General features: G+C 41.3%; 1 protein-coding gene across 4 annotated transcripts in view; it reads right to left on the bottom strand.

Annotated features, from left to right (window-relative positions):
* The window catches only part of garem (GRB2 associated, regulator of MAPK1), a 134,510-nt gene that overhangs the window by 44,072 nt on the left and 69,031 nt on the right, over positions 1 to 21,407 (bottom strand). For 2 of the 4 annotated variants that reach the window (XM_041190375.1, XM_041190376.1), the window contains exon 3: positions 6,176 to 6,306. The exons of 1 other annotated variant lie outside the window; for it this stretch is intronic. In XM_041190375.1, coding sequence (XP_041046309.1) covers positions 6,176 to 6,306 — 131 coding nt within the window. Of the gene's footprint in view, positions 1 to 6,175; positions 6,307 to 20,761; positions 20,781 to 21,407 lie in introns of those variants that run through there. One more of the 4 variants, XM_041190377.1, reaches the window with a different exon arrangement.

Raw genomic sequence — 21,407 nt, 5'->3', positions numbered from 1 at the left:
AAGAGTGACATCAGAGGAAAACCTTAAGTTCATCAGTTGGTGAGAAACTGCTATCAGGGAGTGTCTTTAAATTACTGTAAATTAGAAAGGCGTATTATCTTTAAAGTAGTAGCTACTTGGATTAAAAGTAAATTTAAATCAGGGCCAGTAAAATAAAGTAATGTAAAGTTAACATAAGGAAAGTAAAGACAAGACATGGCAGTGCAGCTCAGTAGTGTAGAATGCGTGGGAAATCGTGGACACTGGTATCCTGGATGACCATGTGCGCAGGAACTGCTGCTTGCTGCAGAAACCTGAGCTCTGGGTTTCAGAGCTCGAGCAGTGGCTAGAGTCACTGTGGTTCATCTGCGAGACAAAGTTACCTGGATAGCATGTTCAGAGAGGTGGTCACACTGCAGGCTAGGAGAATACAGGCAGAAAGGGAATGGGTGACCGCTAGGCAGTCCAAAAGAACCAGGCAGGTAGTGCAGGACTCCCCTGGGATCCCGCTCACAAATCAGTTTTCTATTTTGGATACTGGTAAGGATGTTGTTTCCTCAGAAGAGCGCAGTCAGGGCTATGTTTGTGGCACCATAAGCGGCTCGGCTGTACAGGAGGGGAGGAAGAAGAGTGGGAGAGCAATAGTGATAGGAAATCATTAGTTAGGGGAGCAGACAGGCATTTCTGTGGCCGTCAACTTGAGTCCAGGATGATATGTTACCTCCCTAATGCCAGAGCTAAGAAACTAAAAGGGTGCAATTACATTTCTCGGTGTAGCCTATAGACTGCTAACTAGTGGGAAGGATGTAGAGGAACAAATCTGCAGGGAAGATAGAGAGTTGCAAACATTATAGAGTAGTGAAAATGGGGGACTTTAATTACCCGAATGTAGCCTGGGACAGTTGGAGTGCGAAGGGCAGAGAGGGGCAAGAGTTCCTAGATTGTGAGAGAATTTTCTACACCAGTATGTGTCCAGTCTAACAAGAAAGGATGCACTGTTGGACCTGGTTCTTGGAAATGAGGTGGGCCAAGTAGATCAAGTATCAGTAGGGGAAACATTTAGGAGACAGTGATCATTATATGGTAAGGTTTAGGATGATGGTAGAAAAGCTTAATGTGCAATCCAGAGTAAGAATAATTAACTGGGGGACAGCCGGCTTCAATGGGGTAAGAATGGAGCTGGGCCGGATACCAAAGGTTGGCAGGAAAAATTGTAGCTGAACAATGGGCTACCTTCAAAGAAGAAATAGTTTGGCCACAATCAAGGTATATTCCCTCAAAAGGGAAAGGTAGGGCAAACAAATCCAGAGCTCCATGGATGAAAAAGGAGATACAAATTAAGATAAAGAAAAAAAAAGTGTGCTTATGATAGGCATCAGGTAGAGAATACAACTGAGAACCATGTGGAACACAGGAGGGAGGTGTAAAAGCAAATAAGAGAAGCAACGAGGGATCATGAGAAAAGGCTGGCAGCCAATATAAATGGGAATCCCAAAGTCTTTTATTGGCACATAAATGATAAGAGGGTAGTAAAAACAGGGGTAGGGCAATTAGGGACCAAAAAGGGGATTTACACATGGGGGCAGGGAGCATGGCTGAGGTGTTAAATAAATACTTTGTATGTGTCTTTACCAAGGATGCAGATGCTACCAAGGCCACAGTGACAGAGGAGGAAACTCAGTCATTAGAAGGGTTCAAAATTGATAAGAAGGGAGTGCTGGATAAATTGTCAGTATTTAAGGTTCACAAGGCACAGTGACCAGATGAGATCCATCCAAGGATATTGAAGGAAGTTAAGAGTGGAAACTGCTGGGGGCACTGCCCATAATTTTTTAGTCTTCCCTAGAATCAGGGGAGGTGCCAGAGTACTGGAGAGCTGCAAACATTACGTCCTTGTTCAGAAAAGGTTGTAAGGATAACCCCGGCAATTAAAGACCAGTCAGTTTAACTTCAGTGGTGGGGAAGCGGTGAGAAAATTATTCAGGATAGAATTAGAAGTGACATGGGAAAACGTGGGTTGATTAGGAAGAGCCAACATGGATTTATAAAGGGGAAATCGTGTTTGACTAACTTGCTGGAGTTTTTTGAAGAGGTAACAGAGGGTTGATGAGAGTAATGCTGTTACGTTGTGTATATGGACTTTCAAAAGGCATTCGATACAGCACCACACAACAGATGAGAAAGAAAAGTTATAGCTCATGGAATAAAAGGGACAGTAGCAACCTGGATACAAAATTGGCTGAGTAATAGGAAACGGAGGGTAAGGGGAAATGGATATTTTTCGGGCTGGAGAAAGGTTTGTAGTGGAGGTTCCCTGGGTATTGATTGCTTTTCCTAATATATATTAATGATCTAGACCTTGGTGTGCAGGGGACAATTTCAAAGTTTGTGGATGATACAAAACTTGGAAGGAAGACAGTATAGAACTTCAAAAGAGCATAGGCAAGTTGGTGGATTGGACAGATCGGTGGCAGATGAAGTTCAATACGGAGAAATGTGAGGTGATTCATTTTGGTAGAAAGAACATGGAGAGGCAGTATAAAATAAGGAGTGCAATTCTTAAGGGTGTGCAGGAGTAGAAACCTAGGTGTACATGTGCACAGATCATGGAAGGTGGCAGGACAGGTGGAGAGAGCAGTTTATAAAGCATACAGCATCCTTGGCTTTATTAACAGGGGCATCAAGTATAAGAGCAGGGAGGTTATGCTGAGCTTATATAAGACACTAGTTAAGCCTCAGATGGAGCAGTGTACACAGTTCTGGGCGCCACACTATAGGAAAGCTGTGAACGCATTGAGAAAGTGCAGAAGAGACTTACAAGAACAGTTCCAGGGATGAGAAACTTGAGTTGTCAAGAGAGGGTGGGGAGGTTGGGGCTGTTCTCCTTGGAGAGGAGAAGGCTAAGAGGAAATTTGATAGAGGTGTTCAAAATCATGAGGGGGGCTAGATAGAGTAGATAGGGAGAAACTGTTCCCACTCGTCAAGGGATTGAGAATGAGGGAGAAGATTTGAAGCGATTTGCAAAAGAAGCAAATGTGATGTGAGAAAAAACTTTTTCACACAGCAAGTGCTTCGAGTCTGGAATGCACTGCCTGGAAGTGTGGTGGAGACAGGTTCAATCAAGGTACTCAAGAAGGGAATAGATGATTATGTGAATAGCAAAAACGTGCAAGGGTGTGGGGGGAAAAGCAGGAGAATGGCACTAAGTCATGATGCCCATTTGGAGAGCCGGTGTAGACACAATGGGCCGAATGGCCTCCTTCTGCAGTATAACAATTCTGTGATTCCGCGATCACATTCCTGACTTGTGCCTTGTAGGTGGTAGAAAGGCTTTGGGGATGCAGGAGGCGAGTTACTCGCCGCAAGGTTCCTAGCCTATGATCTGCTCTTGTAGCCACGGTATTTATATGGCTAGTCCAATTCAGTTTCTGGTCAATGGTAACCCCAGGATGTTAATAGTGGGGAATTCAATTATGGTAATGCCACTGAATGTCAAGAGGCAATGGTTAGATTCTTTCTTGGTCATTGCTTGGCACTTGTGTAGCACCAATGTTACTTGCCACTTATCAGCCCAAGCCTGGATATTGTCCAGGTCTTGCTGCATTTAGTCACAGACTGCTTCAGTATCTGAGTCGTCACGAATAGTGAACATTGTGCAATCATCAGCGACCATCCCCACTTCTAACCTTATAACTGAAGGAAAGTCATTAATGAAGCAGCTGAAGATGGTTGGGCCTAGGACACTACCCTGAGCAACTCCTGCAGTGATGTCCTGGAACTGAGATGATTGACATCCAACAACCATAAACCACCTTCCTTTGTGCTAGGTATGACTCCAACCAGTGGAGAGTTCCCCCCGATTCCCACTGACTCCAGTTTTGCTAGGGCTCCTTATGCCACACTTGGTCAAATGCTGCCTTGATGTCAAGGGCAGTCACTCTCACCTCTGGAGTTCAGCTCTATTGTCCATGTTTGAACCAAGGATATAATGAGGTCAGAAGCCAAGTGACCTTGGCGGAACCCAAACTGAGCATCAGTGAGCAGGTTATTACAGGTTATATCAGAGTGCCCCAAAACTGGCTCATTGACACTTGTGTTTCTGAATGAAATGCTGCCATTTGCACTGTCAATTCGCAATAATTCTTGATTAATAACTGCTTTGTAGGCAGGTGTCAGATGCAATGTTGCAGCGAGTTCCATGTTTCTAAGAGGTTGTAATGATCAGTGTATTTGCTGCAGTGCTATTGGTTTCCAGTGTGATTGCATGCTGAGAATACAGTCACTGCAATTACTTCCTTGGTGTTACCATTCCAGCCTTAGCTCAGTAGTAGCGTTCTGACCTGAATCAAAAGGCCATGGGTTCAACTTTATCCCACTACTTCAGTAGATAATCTACTCAGAAAATATCTCATTACTAACAGGAGTCATGCATTGTCAGGGATAGTCTTTTTGCGAAGAAGGGAGCACATATAAGCCATTCAGCCTGCTCAAGGCTATTCCACTATTCTACTGGATTATGGCTGATCTGTACCTCAACTCACTTTACCGGTCTTTGCTCTACAGTAAGTCCTCACTTAACATTGTACTTGGGTTCCTGATAAGTGCAACTTTAAATGAAATAATGTTAAGCAAACAAGGTTTTCCCATTATAACCAAACTAAAAGCTGTAGTGAGGTTCTGTAGAACATTTCTCATCAGATAAAAACAGTTGAAATACATATACATTGCTAAATTCCTATAATTGCAAATGAAATAACTTATAAAATAAAATTAAATTAAAAATATCAGAGATATGGCCTCTCCTGCTCTCAGCCTCTCCTGCTCCCTGACCCCCTTCCCAGTCACTGCCAACTGTGCTTGCTGAACTTCCCTCTCACTGAACCTTTCAGAGACGAGCGAGGGCTTGTGAGATGAGCAGTGAGAGCCAGGAAGTGCAGCTTCGTGTTACATAGTTAAGTCTCAAGCTGGAGCAGCAGTGAGCGCCAAGGATCAGTGGGAGGATCAGTGAGAAGTAAGGCCGGCCGCAACCTGGAAGATCGACTGCAACCTGGAAGGTTGGCAGCAATCAGGAGGGTCACAGCGACTGGTAAGATTGGCTCGAGGGAAGTTCAGCAGTGACCGGGAGGGTCAGGGAGTAGGAGAGGTCAGTCCAAAATGGCATCATTAGGGTCAGGCAACCCCGTCAGACATGGTGCAAAGCAACATTAAAACGAAACTCCTGATGCTTAATGCAAACACAGACCCTGTTAACTGACTAATTTAAAATGGGACAACTTAAAACAAGGAAAAAGCAAATCAGGGAAATCTGAAATAAAAACAGAAAACGCTAGAAAAACTCAGCAGATCTGACAGCATTCATGGAGTGAGAAGCAGAGTTAATGTTTCGAGTCTGTATGACTTCTTCAGAGCAGAGGACAAGGACTAAAACAGGGACTTGTGTATATCTTTATAATGTCCTGTTCCTAAACATACAACCTGCTCTACTAAGTAAATAGTCATCTCCAAAGTTGATATATAACTGTATTCCTTCATTAACATATATGGTGAAAAGCTATCAGTACGGTACTGATTCCCAGGGAACATGACTTGTCACATCCCTTTAATCAAAGAATGTTTCCTTTATCCCAAATCTAACTCCCAATTACCAACCTATGTCACAAGATTACCTCCAATTCTGTGCACTCCCAAGTTTGAACAAATCTTTTTTCAACAAAGTTCCATAACATCCAGGCACATTCTGCTACTCACCATGCTAGCGACCATTCAAAAAAATTCAACTAGATTAGTCAGTCAGGACCTACCTATCACAATTCTGTGCTAAAGACATTTTAAACATCTTATCTTGCTATTCACACACCAACTTAATTTTAACCAAAACAATTGTTATGTGAACGGTACATTTCGCATCTCAAGAAAGTGACCTCCATTTTAAACCTTAGTTGCTGAAACTACATAAAACTAAATATAGAGCTATTTAAAATCCATAACCTTCATCGAGTCCTTGCTTCCTCAATTAACAGATCTTCTCCAGTGTGTAAGGATGCTAACTTGTAACTTTTTCCAGAGATGAAAACTCTTTTCAGCATTTTAAAAAATCAGATAATTTCAGTTTCAGATCCTCATACTGTAGCTCTCACACTAACATTTGGAAGTTCATAAACAGGTAGGTTCATAAATATTTGTTCCAAATTCAGACCTTAACATTGAATGTTATGTCCTCCATGACGTACACCCGTTCAGGGAATGCTTTTGCCACCTCCTCCACACTGCTGAAGTATTGTATGGGCTCCTTGATATCTCGGTCCTGTTCCAATAGCTTAAATTGTCCTGTAAGGGGCAATAAACAATAAACCATGATTCAACAGATGGTTCATCAATAGTGCCCATTTTAAAATTCCTAGCTTATCTTCTTACTTGTCTGCACATACTCTAAACCACTAGGCCAGCAGAAAAATGAAGACAACTGTTCTTTCAAGAGATAAGAAGGGTATGCATGTTTAGAGCCAGAGCTGGTAAACAGAACATACGAATGCTTCTAAGCCAATGCATTGGGCATAACATTTTAACCTGGTATTAATAAATCACCAAGAAAATATAATGGAAATAGAAAATATGTCCTTGGGCTTCAGTGTCCACAAAATAAGTTCAAATATTTGATTTAGAAATATCACCGATCAGGAGCTGGGCACTTCATTTTAAAAGGAGAAACTTCAAGGAAAGTGGGGCAACTTAACTAGGCTGGTGAGGAGAGGGTGTTACACAATACGTGGAGTACCTTGAAAAGATATATTGCTGAGCAAAACATACCTAAAGTCAGCAATCTCAGACTAAATGAGGATAGCCCTAAATCAATTAAACTACATAGAAGGGAAGTATCCTCAGATACTGAAGCAGTCCATGTCCATATGCAGACCTGGCCAACCTTCAGGCTTGAGTTGATATGTGGTAAGCAACATTTGTACCACACAAGTGCCAGGCAATGATCACCTCCAACAGAAGAGAATTAACGATCGCCCCTTGGCATGTAACAGCATTACTATCGTTGATGCCACAACTATTGACATCTTGGGGGTTACCATTGACCAGAAACTGAACTGGACCAGCCATATAAATACAAAGGCTACAAAAGCAGGTCAAAGGCTGGGAATTATGAGGTAAGTTACTCACCTCCTACTAATATACGAACATACGAATTCAAAGGAGTCAGCCTCTCAAGCCTGCTCCGCCATTCAATAAGATCATGGCTGATCTGATTGTAACCTAAACTCCATATTCCTGCCTACCCCCAATAACTTGCTTATCAAGAATCTATTTAGTTTTGCCTTAGAAACAAAGACTCTGCTTCTACCCCCTTTTGAGGAAGAGAGTTCCAAAGACTCACTATCTCAGAAAAAAATTCTCATCTCTGTCTTAAATGGGTGACCCTTTATTTTTAAACAGTGACCTCTAGTTCTAGCTTCTCCCACAAGAGCAAAAATCCTCTCCACATCTACCCTGTCAAGACTCCTCAGGATCTTTTGTGTTTCAATTAAGTCATTTCTTACTCTTCTAAACTCCAGCAGATACAAGCCTCGCCTGTCCAACCTTTCCTCATAAGACAACCTGCCCTGTTCAGGTACTAGTTTCTCTGAATTGCTTCCAACGCATTTACATCCTTCCTAAATAAGGAGACCAATACTGCAGACAGCACTCTAGATGTGATCTCACCAATGCCCTGTATAACTGAAGCATAACCTCCCTACTTTTGTTTTCAATTCCCCTCGCAATAAACAATAACATTCTATTAGCTTTCCTAATTACTTGCTGTACTTGCATTCTAGCCTTTTGAGATTCATGCACCAGGATACCCAGTTCCCTTTATTATCACAGAACTCTGCAGCATCTCAACATTTAGATAACATGCTTTTTTATTTTTCCTGTCAAAATGGACAATGTCACATTTTTCCACGTTATACTCCGTTTGCCAGATCTTTGCACACTCACTGAACATATCTATATCCCTTTGTAGCATCATGTCCTTTTCACAACTTACTTTCCTACCTATCTCTGTGTCATCAGCAAATTTGGCAATCACAGCTTTGATCCCTTCATCCAGGTCATTTATATAAATTGTAAAATATTGATGCCCAAAACAAAAGCAAAATACTGCAGCTTCTGGAAATCTGATTTGTTTTTATTCATTCCATTATGTGGGCATTGCTGGAAAAATAAGCAGTTCTTTGACCATACTTAATCGTTTTTGAAAAGGTGGTGCCAATGGTCTCCTTGAATATAACTGAGTGGTTTGCTAGTCCATTTCAGAGATTAATTAAGAGTCAACCACATTCCTTCTGGAGTCACATATAGGCCAGATTGAGTAAGGACATCAAATTTCCTTCCCGAAAGTGAATCAGACGGGTTTTTAATGATGATATGATATTTTCACCATCACCATTAATGCTAGATTTATTTAATTAATTGACTTCAAATTCCTCAGCTGCCATGGTGAAATCTGAACCCCAGTCTCCAGCTCATTAGTCCAGGCCTCTGGATTACTAGTCAAGGAACATAATCACTACACTACCATATTTCCTAAAAATAGAAAATGCTGAAAATACTCAGTTGGTCAGGCAGTATCTGTGGAGTAGCATGGAGTAACGTAGTTAACGTTTCAGATTAATGATCTTTCAAAAAAGTTAGAGATGTAAAAATTTAAGCAAGTACAGGCAGGGAAAGAGGGGAAGGGGGTTAAACAAGGCAAGGTCTGTGGGGAGTAGAAAGCAGGAGGGATTGAATCGCAAAAGGGATGATGGCGCAAGGCAAAAGGTGATGGTAATAGGATAAGTAAAGAAACAAAAGATGGATCTAGAAAAGGTGTAAACAAGAAAGTAGAATCCTTACCAACGGCTATTGTGTGATAAAATATTTGAAGTTGCTGAATTCAGGGTTGGGTCTGGAAGTTTGTAAAGTACCTAATCAAAAGATGAGGTGCTCTTCCTTGAGCTTAGGCTGAGTTTCATTGGAGCAGTGTAAACGCCAAGGAGAGAGCTGAGAATGGGATGCATTGGTTCCCACTTACAGACTGGACTGTAGTGTTCTGTAAAATAGTCACTCAATCTGCATTTTGTCTCTCCAATGTAGTAGAAATCAAATCATGAACAGCAAACACTGTATAATAAATGCAAAGTACAAGCAAATTACTGTTTCATCTGGAAAGAATATTCCGGGCCCCGAAAAGTAGGAAGGAAGGAGGTAAAAAGTGCTACATCTCTTGCACTTACACGGGAAGTTGCCATGTGAAAGGGGAGGGGGGTGGTTGAAGAATAGCCCTCAGTGTCATGGAGGGAATGATCCCCATCAAATGCAAAAATGAAAGGGAGAGAAAGATTTGTTTGATGATGGAGGTGGCAGAAATGTTGGAGGATGATTCATTTAAATATAGGAGCTGGTGGGGTGGAAGGCAAAGACAAGGGGAACACATTAGTGGTCTGGGAAGGAAAAGAAGGACAAGGGCAGAAGTGTGGGAAAAAGAACAGACAGGGTCAAAGGTCTGTCAGCCACAGCGGAGGGGAACCCTCAGCTGAGAATGAAGGAAGGCACTTCAGAAGCACTGGTATGGAAGTAGCATTATAAGGACAAACGTGATAGAGGCTGAGAAACTGGAATAATGGAATAGAGTCCTTTCAGGAAGCAGGGTGGGAGGAAGTGTAATCAAGGTAGCCATGGGAATGAGTGGCTTATATTGATTGACAGCCTATCCCAAGAAATAAAGTCAGCAAGGCGAGAAGGGAAGAGTCAGAGATGGACCTTGTGAAGGTGAAGAAGGGTAGAAATTGATAACATTGATGAAAATTTCTAGTTCCCACGAGAACAGGAAATGTACCAATAGAGCCAATGAACCAGAATTAGATCTGAGGGATTGTGGGGGTAGCAGAGACCCAATTAGGGCTGGAACAAGTAATGTTCCTATGAAAAATCTATCCCATTCTCCTAATTTCTTCATTGCATCTGTTCAGATGATGCCATTTTCAATAGCATTATTTCTGATACACTTCCTTTATCCTCAATCATGTATTCCTTTCTACCATGGTTGATGGGGCCCTCAATCATGCCCATTCCATTTCCTGAAGTTCTGTTTTCAGCCTTTCCCCACCCTCCCAGACCATGATCAGGTTCCCCTTTGTCTTATTCACATCAATGAATCATACTCTGCCATTTTCACTACCTCCAGCATGATTCCACCACCAAACCCATTTTCCTCTCCACTCTCAGCAATCCAAAAAGGACAGTTTCTTCCACAACAACCTAGTCTGCTCCTCAATCACCCCCAACCCCCCAACACACCTTTCCCTCACCATGGTAGCTTCCTGTTGAAGCAAAGTAAATGCAACAGTTCTTTTAACTCCTTCCTTTTCAACACCCAAAGCTGTAATCACTCCTTCCAGGTGAAAGTGATATTGTTGTACTTCTTTCAATTTTGTGTACTGTATTTGCTGCTGATAACGTGGGCTTCTCTCCATCACAGGGACTAAATTATCCCCATTCTGTCCACAAAAGCTTGACCCCATGCTTCTGGCCCTCTTGTCATTTTAATTCTCGTCCCATTCTGATGCCTCTGCTCTCGGCCTCTTGCACTGTTTCAATGAAAATCAAGATACAAGAATTAGTTTGGGCAGCGCTAAGAAAAAACAAAAGGTGGAAAACACTGTGGGAGCAGATCAGAGGCCCTATATCAGTGGTTGTACTATCAGGCACCATATAAATCGGGAAATTAGAGTTGCATGTAACAAGAGCAATATAGTAATCATAGGGGACTTCATACAAACTGACCAAAACAAATTTGCATTAAGTGTGCAGGATGAGCTCAAGGAACGCATTCAGAATAGTTTTCTAAACCAGTATGTCAAGGAGCTAACTGGGAAACAGACTATTTTAGACTTAGTATTGTGCAAGGAGGCATGTTTAATAACAATTTAGTAAAGGTACCTCTGGGGAAGAATGTTCATAGTATGAAGACTTTACATTGAGCTCGAGACCAATTAGTTAAGTCAGAAACTAGGGTCTTAGGTCTGAACAAAGCACATTGGATAGGTTTTGAAGGGCGAGGTAGATTTGAAAATTAGATTAAAAGCTGACGATAAATAAGCAATGACAAACACAAAGAATCAATTAGTAATTCACAATAAATATACATTCCCTTAAGAAATAAAAAAAAATCCACTGGAAAAGTGGTCCAACCATGATGAGAAGTTAAAGGTAATATTAATTAAAGGAAGAGGCTTATAATGTTGCCGATAAAAATTGGAAGGATTCTAGAACTCAGTAAAGGAGGAGCAAGAAATAAATAAAGAAAGAGAAAATAGAATGAGATAAGGAAAGAGAAAATAGAATGAAAGTAAGCTAACAAGAGACATGGAAACAGATTGTAAAAGTTTCTTTGGGGATGCAGATAAGAAGAGATTAGCAAGAGCAAACATGGGTCCCTGAGAGCAGAGACAAGATAAATTATAATGGTGAAGAAGGAAATGGCAGAGATATTAAGTAAATACTTAGTTTCTGTCTTCATGGTAGAACAAAAATATTTCAGAAATAGAGGGGAACCAATCCTGACTGACGAGAAAATGTTGACATAATTTGCATTCAATAGCATTCATTTGCTCAAAAAACAACTTAACCATCATTTGACATCACTTACACTCCAAAGCAATCGTTTAGCTATCATTTGATATCATAAGTAGCGGTCAACTGACATCATTGTCATCCACTGCAATCAAATCGCAGCACTCAAACGTTTGCAATTAGCAAAATTACTTACCTTAAGCATTCGGACACCAGAAACAAATCACAACCTGTTCTCCGTATATTTCTATAGCTTCAAACATCCTGAAAGTGAGCTAACTTTAGAAAAAGCAGACTGTTTTGACAAGCTCATTTTAGGTTTTTTTCCATAACCTACAAGTGCAGACACGAACACACCTGCAAACCACCACCCCCCTCTCCTGCTAGATTACAGCAGTTTTCTGCCCCACCACCCCCAAATTGTAGCAGTTTTCTTCTGCCATCTACCCCCTGCCCCCCGCACCATTCCCCTATCTCTCCTCCATCACTTCTCTTTTCCACCTCTTTAGGTGTAGGCCTCTGACCCAGGTGGTGCTGGCCTGAAATCTGGGAGGTGGGGTGGGGGTGGGAGGCATCAGGGATGCCAAGGCTCGGGCCAATCAGGTCTTCCACCCAGTACAGCATGTATTGTGCAAAGATTTTTTGCATGAAATGAAGAAACTTAATGAATTCAGGTATTATTTAAGTCATTAATTTCCTTGTGTTTTTCAGTCAGGTTGCTGCTCACAACTGCTGCCTCCGAGTGCTTAATTGTGAAGCCATTGAGCATCTTTGATTATGTTTGATGTCAAAGATGTCAAAAAGCAACTGACTGCATGAAAAACTTGTTTCAAATTAGAACATTTGGTGTCAAATGATTGCTGATTGTTTTTGAGTGCATTTGAACGCAAGAATAATATCACATTTTGACACAGTTGGCCCCGTGAGTAAAAGGGACTAAAGAGATTAGCATCAGTTTTAAAAAAAAGTACTGTAAAAATTAATGGAACTCAAATCCAACAGAATCCATGGGCCCAATGATCTACATCCTTGGGTTTTAAAAGCAGTTACACACACAGGCAGTGGGCACATTAATTTTGATCTTTCAGACTTTCCTAGATTCTAGAATGGTCCCAGTGGATCGAAAGGTAGCAAGCATAAACCCCACGATTCAAGAAAGGAAGAAGAGAGAAATCCGGGAACTACAAGCCAACTAGCCTAGCATTAAGGAAAATATCAGAATCTATTTTTAGGGATGAGATAACATTTGTTATGATGCAAATTAGAAACAGATAACTTTTAAAAATAGATATGAAGTTTCTAATGGCCAACTTAAAGAATCAAATATTTCACGTTAAGATTTTCAATATTTCAATCATACTAACATCAACATAGGCTAAACATTACTTAGTAGGCAACTAAATTACATAAAAGGTATTTCTCATTAACTCCTTAGCACAACCTGGGAAGATGGTGGCGTAGTGGTATTTTCACTGAACTAGTAATCCAGAAACCCAAAGTGGTGCTCTGGTTCGAACCCCACCATGGCAGATGATGGAATTTGAATTAATTGTCGATTGCTGGGAAAACCCATCTGGTCACTAGTGCCCGTTAGAGAAGGGAATCTGCTGTCCTTATCTGGTCTGCCGACAAGTGGCTCCAGATCCACAGCAATGTGGTTGACTTTTAAATGCTCTTCAGAATGGCCTAGCAAGCCACTCAGTTGTATCAAACCGCTACAAAGACTAAAAGGAATGAAACTGGGTGGTCCACTCGGTATTGACCTGGGCACCTGAAATGACAACGGCAAAGTCTTCCTTACTAAGATCTGGGGGCTAGTGCCAAAATTGGGAGAGCTGTCTCAGACTGGTCAAGCAGCAGCCTGACATAATCATACTCTCAGAAACATACTTCACAGACAATGCCCCAGACAACACCTTCACCATTCCTGTCCCACCTACAGGACAGGCCCAGCAGAGGTGGCAGCACAGTAGTATATAATCAGGAAGGAGTTGCCCTGGGAATCCTCAACATTGACTCCAGGCCACATGAAGTCTCCTGGCATCAGGTCAAACATGGGCAAGGAAACCTCCTTCTGGTTACCACGTACCGTCACCCCTCAGCTGATGAGTTAGTGCTTCTTCATGTTAAACACCGCTTGAGTGTGGAAAGAATGCAGAATATACTGTGGGTGGGAGACTTCAAAGTCCATCACCAAGAATGGTTCGGTAGCACCACTACAGACCTAAAGGACATATTGCTAGACTGGGTCTGTTGCAGATGGTGAGGGAACCAAGAGGGGGAAACATACCTGACCCTCACCAACCTGCCTGGCGCTAATGCATCTATCCACAACAGTATAAGTAGAAGTGACCACAGCACAGTCCTTGTGGAGGCGAAGTCCCATCTTCACATTGAGGATATCCTCCATTGTATTGCAGGGCACAACCACTGTGCTAAATGAGATAGATTTCAAACAGATCTAGCAACTCAATATTGGGTAACCATGAGACACCTGGGAACACCACCAGCAGACACTTGAGAACACCACCACCTGGAAGATCCCCTTCAAGTCACTCACCATCCTGACTTGGAAACATAATGCCGTTCCTTCACTGTTGCTGGGTCAAAATCTGGGAACTCCCTCCCTAACAGCATGGTGTGCCTACATCATATGGACTGCAACGTTTCAAGAGGGCAGCTCACCACCAACTTCTCAAGGGCAATTAGGGATGGGCAATAAATGCTGGCCTAGCCAGCATCAGCCACATCCTATGAATGTGTTTTTAAAAACCCATGCCATATTTATACATTACACAGCACTCTCAGCAGAAACGTGGTCTTGTTTTTAAGGTCCCAAGCTCCTCCCAGCTTTAACAGGATCCCTTCTCCCTGCCCCACCAGGGTGATTCTTCCAGTGTTCTTTTAAACTAAAGTCTCCTCCATTCCATCTTCAGAGCATACATGAATGAACTTCATGTAGCAAGGTACACTCTGGTAGTTAACTCTTCACAAGCTTTGTTTCCTTAAACGGGGGATCTGCCCTCATCAGCACTCTGCATGGTGATTACCCCAATAAACAGTCCGTTTTCTCTGCTTGGCGGAGCAGCATAGGTAGTCTTCCCCAAATCTCCATGTCTGACTGGCTTGGAGAGTCTGAACACAGCAAGAACAGCTGCCTTCTCTTTTGTGCTGAAGCTTGCGCGTTATTTCCGATAAGGTGACGAGGGCCCCTGTCCCCATAGCAACCAGGTAACGTGGGCTTATCTCCAGGCAGATTTCGTAGATCACATCCCCCATTTTACCTTGAATTGAAGGAGACAATTTAAAACTTTACCATCTTATAACATCCAGGAGTTATAACACAAGGCACTTAGATCACAATATGATTGGACAGAGTCAACACGGATTAATGAAAGGGGAATCACTTTTAACAAACCTGAGAGTTTTTGAGGTTGCAGCGTGCTGGGTAGGTAAAGGGGAAACCATTGAATGTAGCGTATTTGACTTTCAAGAAGCATTCAATAAGACATTACACAAGAGATTACTACACAAAATCAGGGCTCATTATATTGGGGATAATATATTAGCTTGGATTGAGGATTGGTTAATGCACAGAGAACAAACAATAGGGCCACGTTCAGGCCAACAGGCTGTATCTCATCAGGTACCGCAAGGATCAATGGTTCTGCCTCTGTCATTTACAATCTGTACCAAGGACTTAGATGTGTGTAATGTGTCCAAGTTTGTGGATGGTATGAAGCTAGATGGAAAGTATACTGTGAAGATTTGCAGGGAGGCTGCAAAAGGATTTAGAAAGGTGAAGTGATGGGACAAGAATGTAGCAGATGCAACATGTTGGGGTGAATAGCAAAGTTATAAACTTTGGCAGGAAAAATAGAAAAACTGTTTTTTTAAAAAATAGTAATTATAACACTGAGGTAAACTTGAACTCCCCTCGATAACATCATATTTCCAACCAATTGGAATGCTCCACATGCACAAGGAGGGCATATTTTAAATGGCATGGGGCTGGGAAATGCAGATATTCAGAGGAACATGGGTGAACTTGTATGCAAACTACAGAAAGTTGACATACAGGTACAGCAACCAATTAGGAAATCAAATGATACTTTAACATTCATTATCAGGGATTAGAATATAAGAGTAAACAAATCTTACTGCAAAAACTTGGCAAGATCAGAGTAATGGGTACAGTTTTTGTCTCCTTATTAAAGGAAAGATATACTTGCCTTAGAGAGAGTGTAACATAGGTTTATTAGGCTGATTCCTAGGATGAGGGAAATTTCATACAAGGGCAGATTGAGTAGACTAGGCCTATATTCTCTGGAGTTTAGAAGAATGGGAAATGATCTAATTGAAATACAAAATTTTTAAGGGGTTTGACAGTTTAGATGCTAAGAGGGTGTTTCCTTTGTCTGGGGAGTCTAAAACAAGGGGGTCACAATCTCAATAAGTCGGCAACCATTTAAGGACAGAAATGGGGAGAAATTCCTTCAATCAGAGGGTTGGGAATCTTTAGAATTCTTTACCTCAGATAGCAGCGAATGCTCAGTTGGGGAGTATTTTCAAGGCAGATATTGAAAGATTTTTGTATACTAAGGGAATCAAGGGACACGGGTACAGTGCAGAAAGGTGGAGTTGAGTTTCTTAGCACAGCCTTAAGAGATAAATGTGCTGTACTATAATGTATAATGTTAATATTTATATATTGGTATACAAATTGTTTACTTGAGTGATGCCAAAGATGGATTTGGTATTCTTTTGCTTCTCTGCAAAATTTGTATATAAACTAAAAAACTAACGTAACAAAACATGCATCAAAAAATTGGACGGAATACTATTTCTGAAATGTTAATGACTATGATGAGATAAATGGACGTTACAAATTTAACCAGTTAGCGCATATGCTATATGACGATATATTACAGCATATCAAAATGCCTTCGCTTTGAGCTCAAATGTGATTTAATCATGAACTTGTGTTTTTGTTGATATTCACCACCTTTGTCTACTATACTGCAAAAATTATAAACGGGACGTGGAAAGTAGAATATACAATTCCCCAGGCAGGGTATAACTATTTCTTTCACAGTACTTTCATATAGACATAACTGAGGAGTTCAAATCAAGTAAACCAGGATATTTACTTCTATTCATGAGTAAGCCATGAATAGACATTGCTCTGTTAAGTCAATTAAGTCCTCACATGGACGTATCACTTAGGCTGACTAACAAACTCTACTAGATCAAGTTTTTGCATAAATTGCAAAACAAAGAGTCCAAAATCCACTTTTGGCACATAATGTGCAGGCATTTTACACATGGATTCAGGCTGTAAAACAGTGATAGATATTTATATTTGATACTATTGTAACATTCAAGTAAGTTCCTATAATCTTGATGAATAGCCAAATTGTTCAACTTAAAAAGGATTTTTTTAAAAAGATTTTCAGCAAATGCCACTTGATAATGCTGTCAACGACATTGTCTATCATTTTGCTGATGCCTAATGGACCAGTAATTCAGTGAACGGGATTTGTTCTACTTTTTGTGGACAGAACTGGGCAATAGTTGTTGTATTGGAACAGCTTAACTAGTCCTGGAGCACAAGTCTTCAGCACCACAGCGGAAATGTTTTGGGACTCACAGCTTTTGCTTTATCCATTGCACTTAGACATTTGATATCAAGTGAAGTGATATTTAATTGGCAGAAGTCTGACACCTGTGTTGCTGGGGATCTCAAAGAGGCCATGATGGGTCATCCACTTGGTACTTCTGGCTGAAGGCTGCAAATGCTTCGCCTTGTTCTTTGCACTTGAATGTTGGGTTCTGCCATCATTGAGAATGGGAAGTTTCATGGAGCCTCCTCCTCCTGTTAGTTGTTTAATTGTTCACCATTATTCATGGCTGAATGTAACAAGACTGCAGAGCTCTGATTTGATCTATTGGTGTGGGATCACCTAGCTGTATCTATAACATGCTGCTTCTGTTGTTTAGCATGCATGAAGTCCTGTGTTACAGCTTCAGTAGGTTGGCACTTTATTTTTTAGGTATGCCCAATCCTGCTCCTGGCATTTTCTCCTACATTCTTCACTGAACTAGAGTTGGTCCCCTGGCTTGATGCTAATGGTAGAGTGAGGGAAATGTCAGGCATGATGTTGCAGATTGTAGTGGTATACAATTCTCCTGGCGCGGATAGTTCACATCATCTCATAGTTGTCTAGCTTTGAGCTGCTGGATCTGTCCTGAATCAGTTCTGAATCAATTTCATTTAGCATGGTGTAGTGGATGTCCTGAATATGGACAGGACTTTATCTCTACAAGAAATATGTGGGTCCTCCTACCAAATCTGTCATAGACAGATGCAAATGCAACAGGATGAGACAAAATTTGGTTGGTTCTCACGCCAGTAAATATATAATTTAAAACATAGCCAGTTTGGTCAATGCTGGTGCTACCTAGCCAGTCTTGCTAATAGATAGTGAAGTCATCCAACAAGAATACATTCTGTGCCCATGCCCATTTCCGTGCTTCTTCCAACTGTGTTCAACATGGAGGAGTACTGATTCATCAGCTGAGGGAGGGTGGTAGGTGGTAATCAACAGGAAGTCTCCTTGGCCACATCTGACCTGATGCCGATCAATGCTGAGGAGTCCCAGGGCCACTCCCTCCCAACTGTATACTCAACGTGTTGCTACCACCTCTGGTGTGTCTGTCCTGTCAATGAAGCAGAAGATAGCTAGGGATGATGGAAGAGTCTGGGATATTAACTGTGAGGTATCATTCTGAGAGTATGATGACCAGTCTGTGGGGTAGCTTTCCATATTTTGGTACAAGTCCCTAGATGTTAGCAAGGATGATTTGACAGGATCAACTGGGTTGGATGAGTTTTCCTTGTGTCTAATGCCTAGGAAAATGCTGGGTGATCCATCCAGTTTTATCCTTATTAGATATTTTTCTTAGCAGTTTGATAAAACTGATCGGCTTGCTTGGCCATTTCAAAAAGCATTTAAGATTCAAAAATGCTCATGTGGGTCTGGAGTCCTATCTAGCTCATACCCAGAAAGGATCGGCCTCCCTTAAAGGACATTATTGAACCAGATGGGCTTTTACAACAATCTATTAGTTTCATGGCCATTATTGATAATAGTTTTTGCCCCCCAGAATGTATTAATTAATTAAATTTTAATTTCCCAGCTGCCATGGTAGGATTTGGGTCAGATCAGGCCACAAGATCACTAGTCCAGTTACACAACCACTATGCTACCACACGCAAAAGGTGGCAATTTAACATATACTGGTAATATTGTGCATACATTCTTCAGAGGGTAAATGTTAGTAATTCCAATCTGCCTATATAAATTGCTGGAAATACAGTGAATCAGATTAAAATACTACTAGAACAAGAGCTGAAATCAAACCTCAGAATATATTTTCTACTTAATTATATCTCCACAATAAATGCAACCGTTATGTAGAAATATATTAAGTCTAGTGTGTGGGGCAGGAGGGAGGTGGGAATTTTCACTGAAATTATAAATTAATCGGCAATGTCCAAACACTTCCAATTGATTTAAAATTTTACAAGTGTGACGTGGCATATAAAATCAGAATGCCAGATTGTCTATACGTTGGCTTGCAATTTAATCATTTCATTACAGAGCACTTATAATCTTTCATTTAAAACTGTTCAAAACAATAGAATTATACCACAATTTGAATTAACCAATTTAGCTTTGCATGCTCACTGCTCTGTCCCCACCCATCCATCCATCCATGCACTCACCAGCACCTCCCACCATCCATCCATGCCCATCCCCCACATTCCCCATCCATACCTGCTTTCCTCTCCAGTCATCCATACAAACCAGGCAAGCACACAACCCATTGCCAAAAATTGGATCACACGTATATAATTTATACATATATATGTACACTATATATTACATATACAGACATGTAACGTATGCTCCTACAATTATATCTACACACAGTAAATTATATGCACAGAATTTATGGCCTGGGTTTTTACAGTTGGCGTGTGGAGGCAGGCCCGACACACAAAATGATACGGGATGACGTCAGGTGTGTGTCCCGACATAATTGCGCTGTCTCATGATATTTCGTTCGGCGGGCGCGTGCCGGAGTCGGCTGCACGTCCACCGATAATTAGAAGGCCTTTTACGGCCATTAAGGAAAAAATTCATTTCAAATTCATGTTGCCCGTCCAACCTAATGGTTGGCGGACAGGCGTAAGCCTTTACGTTTTTTAGGAAACCTCATCCATGAGTGGGATAAGGTTTCCTAAAGCTTTTACAAACTGAATAAAATTTTTTTTTGACAAGTAAAAACATGTCCCATCTCATGTGACACAGAGGACATGTTTCATTAAATTCTTATTAAATTTATTTGTTGTTTTCAAAACTGCTTCAATCTCCGAGGCAGCTCTTTCGCGCCCGCTCATGTATTGCGCTGGGCGGGCCTTAATTGGACCCTCCCACTAAAATGGCAGCGCAGAACCAATTATGGATGACAGTCGGCTTTGCGACTGCCTCCGCCCGTTCCCGCCAAGCCTGCCCGACATGGGAAAAATTCAGGCCTATATGTTTGCTCACATAAATACACATAATATGCACAATGCATACATGCTATCTTACAAGTATTAAGAATTATAGCCTCAACTTTGGGAGTCATGAGCAATATGTCCATCCACATTTTTGGGATTATAAGATTTTCTCCACACTTCAGTACAACTGCACTCTATCTGCTTCCCAATCTCTCGCCCACAATGTTACAGCCTTGTAAAACTAGGTCAACAGCTTTTCTAACAATTAATTGTACACCATGAGAGTGTACTATGGTGGCAGCTGCAGTAACAATGTGGGCACGTCAATACGAAACAAATAGAAAAACAAGTTTATGCATGGGAACAAAATAACATTCAAAGCAAGATTCCAAACCATTGTTTCCTGATATCACAGTGGGTTAATTTGGGGAAACAAAAACAGAATTACCTGGAAAAACTCAGCAGGTCTGGCAGCATCGGCGGAGAAGAAAAAAGTTGACGTTTCGAGTCCTCATGACCCTTCGACAGAACTTTTTTTAATTTGGGGAAAACAAGTTAATTACTGGCAGACTTGTCAGATACAAGATCTGAACAACTATACTGATTTTCACATACCTTACAGAGGGGAGCTCCTCTGCGTTTGAAGGGTAAGCCTTTAATAAGTAACAGGTTAAGTCATCTCTGCTGGTTTCAAGACTACAATACCTAAAGCTAACAAAAATATGGAGAATATCTTTGGTTAAATATAAACAAATCTTTTGACAAATGTAAAGCACCCACATTTGAGACAAGGATGATGATATGGAATGCAGCTGTTGAGGGTTGTAAGCCATCTTTTCTATTAATGGTATACGCAAAAAGCAGTTTTTTTAGGCACTGGCAGGTTCTTATCATTTCCTTCCTCACTGTGCCCTTTCCCTACTTCTGTACCACTCCCCTTGCTCCATCACCTCCCCTATTAATTAATTCCACTTTTCGCTCCTCAAAAGCACTCCCCCTTTTCCATCACCTCCCTGCTCTAAGTATCTCCTGATCCCATGCCAGTGGCTTTTTGGCCTCCACTCAAGACTACGAAGAAGTCTCAAGTAATCTGGGCATCCATACTCAAAGCCGATAAAAAACCTGCCCACAGATTCCACAGTGCATCCTTATAATGGAGGGGGCAGGCTGACATGAAAGGAAAGATAAAACTTTCCATCCCTACCTCTGCTGACGCAGCTATATGGTGTTCTGGAAACTGCAGTTCTAATCACTTCTATAA

The sequence above is a fragment of the Carcharodon carcharias genome, chromosome 6, assembly GCF_017639515.1.
Source record: "Carcharodon carcharias isolate sCarCar2 chromosome 6, sCarCar2.pri, whole genome shotgun sequence".
NCBI classification, from domain to species: Eukaryota; Metazoa; Chordata; class Chondrichthyes; order Lamniformes; family Lamnidae; genus Carcharodon; species Carcharodon carcharias.
The sequence above is the reverse complement of the archived record's forward strand: the minus strand, read 5'-3'. Positions and strand labels throughout refer to the sequence as shown.